The following is a 13,487-nucleotide window of genomic DNA, read 5'->3' on the forward strand; positions in this document are numbered from 1 at the left end:
AACATTTTCCCTATACTGATGCGGTACAACCTTGTCGATCAACTTACACATACGCTGTGCTGCGTTGCATAAGCCAAAAGGCATGACTTTGAACTGAAGCAAAGGCAACCCCGGAACACTAAATGCTGTCTTCTCCCTTGAACTTTTCTCCAACGGTATCTGCCAGAAGGCGTCTTTCAAATCCACGCTCGAAAAGAAACGTGAATTTGAAAGACGACTTAGCAAACCTTCAATATTCGGAACCGGACCCGCAAATTTCTTCGTGACGGAATTGACTTTCCTGAAGTCTAGGCAGAGTCTATGTTTGCCGTTTGACTTCTTCACTAGAACAACAGGAGAGCTCCAAGCACTGTCGCTTTCCTCAATCACGCCAAGTTGAAACATGCGATCCACCTCCTCATAGAGAAGTTTTTGAACCGCCGGAGAAACGGGATAATGCCGTTGTTTAATTGGTGCAGCATCACCGGTGTCAATATGATGCTCCTCAAGTCCAGTCCGTCCTAGGCCATGTACCGCATAAGATGGAAACAATGCTTTCGCTTCCTCTAATGCTACTAACTGATCTGGTGACAATTCATGAAAATTCGGGTCAGTTGGTTGGGTCTTTGGGATCTGATTTAATTCCGAAATGATTTGTGGAGCGAGATTGAAAAGCTTCCAAAAATCCACCCCAAGGTAGAGTTTCTGTTCCAAAGTTGGGACCACGAATAAACGCATTTCTTTTTCTAATCCCTTATAAATGACATTTACTAAAGCAGAGCCTATAATTGCCTGCTTCTGACCACCTGCTGTGTTTACCTCCGACGTGAACTCTTTGTAGGGAATTCCATTTTCCCGAAGGAATTCCAAAGCGCCTTGCCCCAGACAGCTTATGGACGCTCCTGAGTCTAAAAGGCCAAGAACGTTTGTATTGCCTATTTGGATGTTTGCATAAGGCCTGGGGTCGTCGGAACTTAGCAAAGCGGTAGAATCAATGGCTTTATGCATAGCTTTCTTATCTGCAAAACGTTGACGAAGTTTCAGGTTTTTGTCAGAGGTACAAGGTGCGTCTGTCGGATTTGTATCGAAAATTCGTGCACGGACTTCCTCATAATTGAGAAGACGCTCATGAAGGGTCGGCCTTGGTATGTTTTCAGTAGGTTTAGATATGGCTGGTTGATGCTGTCTTTCGAGTATTTTTGTTACGGTTGAATTTGATTGTTTTATATCATCTTTGTTACCTAATGATTCCTGAAAGGATTGTCCGGTCTCTTTGGTTGGGAGCAATGATCCCCGGACAGCATATTGCTCCTTGGTCGGTTTCCCGAACAATTAGGACAGCGAGTTGAAATTGTGTCTGGAAGCCCACAAGTGAAACAGAAAAATGATTGCTGGCTATTGGGACACTGCTTAAATTTGTGACCTGTCGAATTGCAGTTCCAGCATTTTAATGAAGGCAATTCATTAGACGACTTTGAAACTCCGACGGCTTCTAATGACTGTTCGTAAGCAGCATCGGAAATTTCGCAGTCCACCTCATTGACATGTTTGTGAAACTTTTGCTGCCTCTGAAACTGATTTGGATTCGAACTTTCAACATTATATTTTTCAATGTTCCTACATGTATACACCATTTCTGGCAAACTAGCTGTCTTAAATGTCAAGAGCTTACCACCTATTTCAGGGCACACGTTTTTACGGAGTAGAAAAATTAATCTTTCATTACCGCGAGGATTTCGAAGTCTTGAATTTAGTTTCAGTAGATCTGAATAAAAATTGTCAAAGGATTCTCGAGAGCCCTGCCTACGATCATCCATTTTCCTTTCGAGTTCTTCATCGGTTTCCAGACTTCTAAAATGCTCTGTAAGAGCCATTTTAAGCTGCCACCAATCTTCCCTGGGATGTGACTTCTTATGTATCCAAAACCATGTGCTGACTTCACCTTCAATGAAATGATGGAAGTTTCGCACAACATCTTCCCATTGAACATCGTAAGATGTACGTAAGTATTCCAATCGGAAAAGGAAATCATCAACTGTCATGTTGCGATTATCATATTTCACACCCCATTTCTGATAATCGCAACCAGTTGAATTTCGGTTGGGTCTACTAAAATTTGAATTACATTGATAATTTGTTTGATTGTCAAATCTTGATTTTGTATTACCATTATTAATGTGCATGTTTTGAAATTCATAAATATGATCATTATTTGGATCAAAAATGTTTGATTGGTTACATTGTGGGGCATTTATTTGTCTTGGCACAGTTCCGGTTAATGGTCTTTTCGGAAGTGATTCCTGAACCACCTCAACAACTTGGTCCCGAATCTTTTGTCTTTCTTCGGCTAATATTTTGTCTAAGCTTTTCATAATATTTGTATTTTGGGCCTCAATAGCCGATGCAACCGCTTTTTGGACCAAACTGTTTATTGAATTAGTGTTTTGAAAAGGTCTAGGAGGAGCAACATTTTGCTCTGTGTCATGATCTGGTGTTTTTTCTTCTCTCCTATTCGGACATGGAAAAGGCAATATCTCTCTAGTAGCAATAAAAGGATTGGTTGAAGAAAAATTAGGCTGCTTCTGCTTTGAAATTCTAGGACCGAAAGACCTAGTGTCATCTAGAACATTTAGAGGTGTAGAATTTAAAATCCTATCCATTCTTAATCCTAAGTCTTTAAAATGATTAAATGGTCCCTTCGACCCACTTGGCTGATCAGACATTTTAATTTTACTTATTAATCGAACAGACAAAAAAAAAAAAATTCAACAATTATGTTTATATGTTAAATATTTTATATATATACGAATATTAAAGAGTTTAAACATTAATTAAATGGAGCGACTAATGACATTAAGAACCAGAAGCCTAGATAAACTGAGGTCCGCTTGTGTATTAAAAGAAGTTTCAGCTAATCAGTTTATTCAGTTCCTGACCTGACACCTTTTATAGTGTTTGCCAAAGTAAATGAAGCAACAGACAGATAGGTACTGCAATTCCCTATTCCGGACAGCAAATATCGAGCTTTCACCATAAGGATATCAAGCCAAGAACCAAATTAGTTTGAGAAAATTGCAAGTGCATATGCACAGCAGCTGACAAAGAAGAAACAAGACTTCCTCTTTCGGACAGTACATATACACTAACTTGCAAAACCCCAAACTGAAATCGAAAATACCAAGAGCTATTTGATCAGAAAATGTTTCAAAACAAAGACACCTGATATTTTCTTTCCTCTGGACAATCCCCTCTAACTCAGACACCCCGCATCAAACAACGAAATAAACTTCCATTGCTGGACAGAGAATCCTAACCGGAAAGAATTGTCAAAAGTTAACAAAAATTGTTGGTCCACCTCCAAACATATAGATAGAAAGTTACAAATTAAATTTAAAAAAATTTTAACCACGAATAAAAAAAATGAAGAATATAAAAAAAACGAAAACAAATAAAAACCCCAAGAAATTACTGAAGAACAAATAAACAAAAAAAAAATTTGAGCAAAAATTATTAAGACTACTGTAAGGTACCCTTAACAACAATTGCCCCACGTTGGGCGCCATCTGTAACGGTTTAGACCCTTTTCCCACCAATGAAGGTGAGAATGTAGTCAACCCTTCCATCCTGTAGGTACAGATCCTACACAAAATTATGGATGGAAGGGTGTCCAGGAAGCAGAGCCAGGTCAGACATGTTTTTTTGCTTTGCTTAGCTCGCCGGATGTGGGGGGGTTCTTTTTGACCCGCTTACCTGGACTACCGCATTGTTATCATGCCTGGTTTATCAATAATTAACATTCTAAATACCAAAAATCTCAAAATTAAAATAATCTAGGACTGAAAAACTATACTTGAACAGACTGACAAAACGGACATTAAAATTAAGCTACGTTATAGAAAAATAAAAAAATTAATTATGCCGGAGGTAAACGAAGAATCCCTGTTTTCCAATTAACCTATTAGTCATTTTAATACACGGGCACCATGGTGTAATTGGCACCCTTGAGCACCCTCCCCTTTATTTAACTCATAACTGAGTTAAACACCTTGGCTGTCGCGCGCTCATAAACAAAAAATGCAACAGCCCCTAAAATAAGACCTCAAGCCTCACCTACGGAGACTCAGTTAATTTGTGGACTCTTATGTCCCATCCGTCACCAGTCGCTCCTCATGAAGTTTAGTATTTCATACTAATATTTTTTCTGAACCAAAATAAAAATAACGAAAACTTGCTCATTTCATTTTCAAAAGAATTAAGATTAATTTATTACTATTAATTATGTAATAATTATTTATAAAAATAGGATTGTTTATTGAAAGAAAATTAAAATTAATGAAATTTTATTATTCAATTACTAGCTATGTATTTTAATTTAGCCAATCGTATAGATCAAGTTAAATCTAATATATATTTAAAAAAGAGATTATAAAAGAAAATTCACTCAAACTCAATGTAATTACAATTATAAAAATAATAAAAAAAAATTAACAAAACAAAAATCACATACCTGTATCCTTTTAGATTGTGCGCACAAGCTGTTTGGACCTGTATAGAAAAGTTGGAATAATTAAGTAAATCACCCAAATTTGAGTGAATTCCTTGCACAAGCTTCCACGAATCAGAAAGTAAAACAACTTATTTAAAAAAAAAAGTTAAAACTAATGAAAATATGAAAACGAACACAATTTAACATAAATACACAATTAGAATAATAAAAAAAAAAAAACAAATTATTAAGAACAGCAAAAAAAAAAGTGACGCCACAATTGTTAAAATTTCTTCAAAATTTCTTGAATTGATATTATTTCCTCGAAACTTCAATTCTTGATTCGCACTGGATTAAGAAACGATAGATTTTTTTTAAAGCTTAATAGTTTCGGCTTTTGCTTTTAAAAAATGTTAAAATCCGTCTGGATCGAGATAGGATTCGCACTGGATTAAGAAAACGATAAATTTTTCAAAGCTTAATAGTTTCGGCTTTTGCTTTTTAAAATATTTAAATCCGTCTGGATCGAGATAGGATTCTTATTATTTTAATTTGTCGCAATTAGCAAAACTTTATTCGAGATTGAATGGCATCTTTAAAAGATGTATCTTAGGGGCACAGCACTGTTTGGATAGAATGAATATCACTCTTATATATTTTTTTAATTCCTTTTTTTTTTTGTTAAACTCCAATATCTAATGAAACCATCAATATGATTTGGTAGATAATATATGGATTAAAAGTATTTTTCAGGAATTTTTTTTTTTTTATTTTTACGTTTTCAAATCACAAAATGCCCTAGAACTTTCCAAAAATGTATTCTTATTTTTTTTTTCTAGCAAAAGTCTTTTCGGTTTAAAATTTCAAACTTGAATGGAAAATTTTCAAACGAAATTTTCAAATATATTTTTTTGTTGCCTTGACAACTCAAATATTGTTTTCTGAGCTACTCGATTTTTTTGTTATTGACCAGCTAAGTTGTTTTGATGCAAAGTGTTTTTTTTAAATTTTTTTTTGTCTTCTATTGTTATATAGGCGACCCTACAAAACATATCAGTCTGAAGAACGTCGGCGTTCAAAGAATGATATGAAAAAGGAGCTAAACCCGAATATCCTTGCAGTGGAATACACCTAAAACATTGCCAGCTAAATCCTCCAATTCATATAAACTATTACCACGCACTGACTTAACCCTTGCTTTAAGAAATTTTGGACAAAGCTTAGCATTTACCTTCTTAAATGCATCGCTTTGAACGAAGTTTCGCTTGAAGACAACGTCCCCCACTTTGAACTGCACATCCTTACTACGCGTGTTGTAAGTGCGTTCGTATACTCTATGTGCTTGTTCTAGTGAGTTCTTTAGGTGGCTATGGATCATATTCATCCTTGACGGCAAAGGCAACAGCGAAAACTCCGGATTATTGACGGACTTCAGTGATCTCAGTAGTTTGTAATCGGATCCATGTTCTATTTTGCATTGTCCAAATAATGCCTCATATGGAGACATGTCTATGGCTGAGTGCACCGTCGTTCGGAGAGCACTAGCAATCGAGGGAAGATGTTTATCCCAGTGCCTTTGATCTTTATCTAAATAAGATCGTATTGCACTGAGGATTGAACGATTCACTCTCTCACTAGCATTTGCCTGCGGCGAATACACTGCAGTCCTTACATGCTTTACTCCATATGAGAGCAAAAACTTGGAGAACTCTTTGCTTACAAACTGTTTACCATTATCCGATAGCAAAGACTCTGGCACTCCAAATACCGAGAAAACTTGTTCCTCCAAAAACCTTATGGCATTTTCACTGTTCGCCTGTCGTAAAGGATGAACATGAACGAACTTGGTAAGTTGGTCCAAGCAGACGATGATGTAAGTATTTCCTTTTGTTGACCTTGGGTACGGTCCCAGGAAGTCAATGAAGATATGCTGGTACGGCCTCTCAACTATAAATGCTTTGCCCATTTTCGGCCTTAAAATTGTGTTAGGGGCCTTCGAAACTTTGCACACGTCACAGCTTGCAATAAATGATTTTACTTCTGCCGCCATACTAGGCCAGTAAAATCTATCACGAAGACGGTACAAAGTTTTAGCAACACCACCATGCGCGGCTTTAGGTGGTTCATGAGCAAGAAGGATTAAAGAATTGGTTAATTCCGATGGAACCCATAGCTTCCACACCATGTCATCTTCGACTGGGTTGCCTGTACAGTGTTTGACTTTTTTGTACACAAACCCATCAGATACTTGAAGATCAGGAAGCTGGTTTTCATTTTCTCTGACTGTCTCAATCAACTTCACATATTCCTCTGACCTGAAACTCAAGTCATCAAGGTCAATGTGAAGGACAACCTGGTGGAGATCTTCTGATAATGAAACATCGCAAAGGGCATCAACAGCGTATACTCGCGATAACGCGTCCGGAACAACGTGCTCAGAACCCTTTCGGTGTTCAATATCAAAATCAAACCCTTGGGGCGGTGGTTAGTGCCTCTTTGAGTTGATTGAAGGCACTGATTGCTTCAGGACCAAACTCGAATTTCGAACCCTTCAACGTGTTGGTAATAGGAGCAGCAATCCCTGAATAATCCTTTACAAATCTCCTATACCAACCCGACAATCCAAGAAACCTTCTAACCTGACGTTTTGTTTTTGGAACCGGGAACTCCATAATAGAAGAAACCTTTTCTGAATTTGTTTTCAGGCAACCCTCCCCAACAACATAGCCAAGATAATTGAGTTCCTTAAAACAGAACTTGGACTTCTCTACGTTAATAGTAAGTCCAGCCTCTGTTAAACGGCCCGCAATTATCTTTAGCATCCGAATATGCTCATCAAATGTGGAAGTCACAATTAGTAGATCATCAACGTACGGGAAAACATTTTCCCTATACTGATGCGGTACAACCTTGTCGATCAACTTACACATACGCTGTGCTGCGTTGCATAAGCCAAAAGGCATGACTTTGAACTGAAGCAAAGGCAACCCCGGAACACTAAATGCTGTCTTCTCCCTTGAACTTTTCTCCAACGGTATCTGCCAGAAGGCGTCTTTCAAATCCACGCTCGAAAAGAAACGTGAATTTGAAAGACGACTTAGCAAACCTTCAATATTCGGAACCGGACCCGCAAATTTCTTCGTGACGGAATTGACTTTCCTGAAGTCTAGGCAGAGTCTATGTTTGCCGTTTGACTTCTTCACTAGAACAACAGGAGAGCTCCAAGCACTGTCGCTTTCCTCAATCACGCCAAGTTGAAACATGCGATCCACCTCCTCATAGAGAAGTTTTTGAACCGCCGGAGAAACGGGATAATGCCGTTGTTTAATTGGTGCAGCATCACCGGTGTCAATATGATGCTCCTCAAGTCCAGTCCGTCCTAGGCCATGTACCGCATAAGATGGAAACAATGCTTTCGCTTCCTCTAATGCTACTAACTGATCTGGTGACAATTCATGAAAATTCGGGTCAGTTGGTTGGGTCTTTGGGATCTGATTTAATTCCGAAATGATTTGTGGAGCGAGATTGAAAAGCTTCCAAAAATCCACCCCAAGGTAGAGTTTCTGTTCCAAAGTTGGGACCACGAATAAACGCATTTCTTTTTCTAATCCCTTATAAATGACATTTACTAAAGCAGAGCCTATAATTGCCTGCTTCTGACCACCTGCTGTGTTTACCTCCGACGTGAACTCTTTGTAGGGAATTCCATTTTCCCGAAGGAATTCCAAAGCGCCTTGCCCCAGACAGCTTATGGACGCTCCTGAGTCTAAAAGGCCAAGAACGTTTGTATTGCCTATTTGGATGTTTGCATAAGGCCTGGGGTCGTCGGAACTTAGCAAAGCGGTAGAATCAATGGCTTTATGCATAGCTTTCTTATCTGCAAAACGTTGACGAAGTTTCAGGTTTTTGTCAGAGGTACAAGGTGCGTCTGTCGGATTTGTATCGAAAATTCGTGCACGGACTTCCTCATAATTGAGAAGACGCTCATGAAGGGTCGGCCTTGGTATGTTTTCAGTAGGTTTAGATATGGCTGGTTGATGCTGTCTTTCGAGTATTTTTGTTACGGTTGAATTTGATTGTTTTATATCATCTTTGTTACCTAATGATTCCTGAAAGGATTGTCCGGTCTCTTTGGTTGGGAGCAATGATCCCCGGACAGCATATTGCTCCTTGGTCGGTTTCCCGAACAATTAGGACAGCGAGTTGAAATTGTGTCTGGAAGCCCACAAGTGAAACAGAAAAATGATTGCTGGCTATTGGGACACTGCTTAAATTTGTGACCTGTCGAATTGCAGTTCCAGCATTTTAATGAAGGCAATTCATTAGACGACTTTGAAACTCCGACGGCTTCTAATGACTGTTCGTAAGCAGCATCGGAAATTTCGCAGTCCACCTCATTGACATGTTTGTGAAACTTTTGCTGCCTCTGAAACTGATTTGGATTCGAACTTTCAACATTATATTTTTCAATGTTCCTACATGTATACACCATTTCTGGCAAACTAGCTGTCTTAAATGTCAAGAGCTTACCACCTATTTCAGGGCACACGTTTTTACGGAGTAGAAAAATTAATCTTTCATTACCGCGAGGATTTCGAAGTCTTGAATTTAGTTTCAGTAGATCTGAATAAAAATTGTCAAAGGATTCTCGAGAGCCCTGCCTACGATCATCCATTTTCCTTTCGAGTTCTTCATCGGTTTCCAGACTTCTAAAATGCTCTGTAAGAGCCATTTTAAGCTGCCACCAATCTTCCCTGGGATGTGACTTCTTATGTATCCAAAACCATGTGCTGACTTCACCTTCAATGAAATGATGGAAGTTTCGCACAACATCTTCCCATTGAACATCGTAAGATGTACGTAAGTATTCCAATCGGAAAAGGAAATCATCAACTGTCATGTTGCGATTATCATATTTCACACCCCATTTCTGATAATCGCAACCAGTTGAATTTCGGTTGGGTCTACTAAAATTTGAATTACATTGATAATTTGTTTGATTGTCAAATCTTGATTTTGTATTACCATTATTAATGTGCATGTTTTGAAATTCATAAATATGATCATTATTTGGATCAAAAATGTTTGATTGGTTACATTGTGGGGCATTTATTTGTCTTGGCACAGTTCCGGTTAATGGTCTTTTCGGAAGTGATTCCTGAACCACCTCAACAACTTGGTCCCGAATCTTTTGTCTTTCTTCGGCTAATATTTTGTCTAAGCTTTTCATAATATTTGTATTTTGGGCCTCAATAGCCGATGCAACCGCTTTTTGGACCAAACTGTTTATTGAATTAGTGTTTTGAAAAGGTCTAGGAGGAGCAACATTTTGCTCTGTGTCATGATCTGGTGTTTTTTCTTCTCTCCTATTCGGACATGGAAAAGGCAATATCTCTCTAGTAGCAATAAAAGGATTGGTTGAAGAAAAATTAGGCTGCTTCTGCTTTGAAATTCTAGGACCGAAAGACCTAGTGTCATCTAGAACATTTAGAGGTGTAGAATTTAAAATCCTATCCATTCTTAATCCTAAGTCTTTAAAATGATTAAATGGTCCCTTCGACCCACTTGGCTGATCAGACATTTTAATTTTACTTATTAATCGAACAGACAAAAAAAAAAAAATTCAACAATTATGTTTATATGTTAAATATTTTATATATATACGAATATTAAAGAGTTTAAACATTAATTAAATGGAGCGACTAATGACATTAAGAACCAGAAGCCTAGATAAACTGAGGTCCGCTTGTGTATTAAAAGAAGTTTCAGCTAATCAGTTTATTCAGTTCCTGACCTGACACCTTTTATAGTGTTTGCCAAAGTAAATGAAGCAACAGACAGATAGGTACTGCAATTCCCTATTCCGGACAGCAAATATCGAGCTTTCACCATAAGGATATCAAGCCAAGAACCAAATTAGTTTGAGAAAATTGCAAGTGCATATGCACAGCAGCTGACAAAGAAGAAACAAGACTTCCTCTTTCGGACAGTACATATACACTAACTTGCAAAACCCCAAACTGAAATCGAAAATACCAAGGCTATTTGATCAGAAAATGTTTCAAAACAAAGACACCTGATATTTTCTTTCCTCTGGACAATCCCCTCTAACTCAGACACCCCGCATCAAACAACGAAATAAACTTCCATTGCTGGACAGAGAATCCTAACCGGAAAGAATTGTCAAAAGTTAACAAAAATTGTTGGTCCACCTCCAAACATATAGATAGAAAGTTACAAATTAAATTTAAAAAAATTTTAACCACGAATAAAAAAAATGAAGAATATAAAAAAAACGAAAACAAATAAAAACCCCAAGAAATTACTGAAGAACAAATAAACAAAAAAAAAATTTGAGCAAAAATTATTAAGACTACTGTAAGGTACCCTTAACAACAATTGCCCCACGTTGGGCGCCATCTGTAACGGTTTAGACCCTTTTCCCACCAATGAAGGTGAGAATGTAGTCAACCCTTCCATCCTGTAGGTACAGATCCTACACAAAATTATGGATGGAAGGGTGTCCAGGAAGCAGAGCCAGGTCAGACATGTTTTTTTGCTTTGCTTAGCTCGCCGGATGTGGGGGGGTTCTTTTTGACCCGCTTACCTGGACTACCGCATTGTTATCATGCCTGGTTTATCAATAATTAACATTCTAAATACCAAAAATCTCAAAATTAAAATAATCTAGGACTGAAAAACTATACTTGAACAGACTGACAAAACGGACATTAAAATTAAGCTACGTTATAGAAAAATAAAAAAATTAATTATGCCGGAGGTAAACGAAGAATCCCTGTTTTCCAATTAACCTATTAGTCATTTTAATACACGGGCACCATGGTGTAATTGGCACCCTTGAGCACCCTCCCCTTTATTTAACTCATAACTGAGTTAAACACCTTGGCTGTCGCGCGCTCATAAACAAAAAATGCAACAGCCCCTAAAATAAGACCTCAAGCCTCACCTACGGAGACTCAGTTAATTTGTGGACTCTTATGTCCCATCCGTCACCAGTCGCTCCTCATGAAGTTTAGTATTTCATACTAATATTTTTTCTGAACCAAAATAAAAATAACGAAAACTTGCTCATTTCATTTTCAAAAGAATTAAGATTAATTTATTACTATTAATTATGTAATAATTATTTATAAAAATAGGATTGTTTATTGAAAGAAAATTAAAATTAATGAAATTTTATTATTCAATTACTAGCTATGTATTTTAATTTAGCCAATCGTATAGATCAAGTTAAATCTAATATATATTTAAAAAAGAGATTATAAAAGAAAATTCACTCAAACTCAATGTAATTACAATTATAAAAATAATAAAAAAAAATTAACAAAACAAAAATCACATACCTGTATCCTTTTAGATTGTGCGCACAAGCTGTTTGGACCTGTATAGAAAAGTTGGAATAATTAAGTAAATCACCCAAATTTGAGTGAATTCCTTGCACAAGCTTCCACGAATCAGAAAGTAAAACAACTTATTTAAAAAAAAAAGTTAAAACTAATGAAAATATGAAAACGAACACAATTTAACATAAATACACAATTAGAATAATAAAAAAAAAAAAACAAATTATTAAGAACAGCAAAAAAAAAAGTGACGCCACAATTGTTAAAATTTCTTCAAAATTTCTTGAATTGATATTATTTCCTCGAAACTTCAATTCTTGATTCGCACTGGATTAAGAAACGATAGATTTTTTTTAAAGCTTAATAGTTTCGGCTTTTGCTTTTAAAAAATGTTAAAATCCGTCTGGATCGAGATAGGATTCGCACTGGATTAAGAAAACGATAAATTTTTCAAAGCTTAATAGTTTCGGCTTTTGCTTTTTAAAATATTTAAATCCGTCTGGATCGAGATAGGATTCTTATTATTTTAATTTGTCGCAATTAGCAAAACTTTATTCGAGATTGAATGGCATCTTTAAAAGATGTATCTTAGGGGCACAGCACTGTTTGGATAGAATGAATATCACTCTTATATATTTTTTTAATTCCTTTTTTTTTTGTTAAACTCCAATATCTAATGAAACCATCAATATGATTTGGTAGATAATATATGGATTAAAAGTATTTTTCAGGAATTTTTTTTTTTTTATTTTTACGTTTTCAAATCACAAAATGCCCTAGAACTTTCCAAAAATGTATTCTTATTTTTTTTTTCTAGCAAAAGTCTTTTCGGTTTAAAATTTCAAACTTGAATGGAAAATTTTCAAACGAAATTTTCAAATATATTTTTTTGTTGCCTTGACAACTCAAATATTGTTTTCTGAGCTACTCGATTTTTTTGTTATTGACCAGCTAAGTTGTTTTGATGCAAAGTGTTTTTTTTTTAATTTTTTTTTGTCTTCTATTGTTATATAGGCGACCCTACAAAGTTAAGGATTCGTAAAAAAATCGAACTCGAAATAACAATCAGACATGACATTACGATGATGGAGAATGGCAAAAAAGTGGGTCCGGCAATAACTAGTAAAGCGATTTTTTTTCAAACTTGGCAGTTAACAGTTTTGGGTGATTCCCTAGAGGAGGAATTGAAGTTTTTGTTGGGACCAATAAAGTTACCTGCCATATATGTATAATGGAAATAGAAAAGGTAATTTTTTTTTCAAAGACGGTTGTAACGATTTTGATTAAATTTGTTTGTGTACCTAACTAAAGAAGACTCAACTTTTGAAATAAAAATATATATATTTGAAATATTTTGGAAAATTTTTATATAGGTAAAATTCCTTTTGATACAAGAAATAAGATGGCATACTTCGTTTTGTGATCAAAGCCATTAAAAACCGTGTTTAATCAATTATAAAAATAGGGATCGAATCCCGGCACACAATTACGATTAACGTTAATAATCGTACGCCATGATTCGACCCCAAATTCTATGTATTTTTGTATATTATCAAAACTGCTTTAATAAAATCGAGTTATAATTGTCCCTTATTTTTTTTTTATAAAAAGCTTAAATATAAGAGCTATTTTTACCATAAGAGCCAGAGTACTTGGAA

The 13,487-nt window shown here is 36.1% G+C and overlaps 1 protein-coding gene across 1 annotated transcript; it reads right to left on the minus strand.

Annotated features, from left to right (window-relative positions):
* Positions 1-5,564: 5,564 nt before the first annotated feature.
* On the minus strand, positions 5,565-8,331 carry LOC129914919 (uncharacterized protein K02A2.6-like). Its single transcript, XM_055994369.1, has 2 exons — positions 6,958-8,331; positions 5,565-6,908 (listed from the first exon to the last, which is right to left on the minus strand). Exons 1-2 carry the CDS (start codon positions 8,329-8,331, stop codon positions 5,565-5,567), a joined length of 2,718 nt encoding a protein of 905 aa, XP_055850344.1.
* Between the last annotated feature and the right edge of the window lie 5,156 nt (positions 8,332-13,487).

The sequence above is a fragment of the Episyrphus balteatus genome, chromosome 3, assembly GCF_945859705.1.
Source record: "Episyrphus balteatus chromosome 3, idEpiBalt1.1, whole genome shotgun sequence".
NCBI classification, from domain to species: domain Eukaryota; kingdom Metazoa; phylum Arthropoda; class Insecta; order Diptera; family Syrphidae; genus Episyrphus; species Episyrphus balteatus.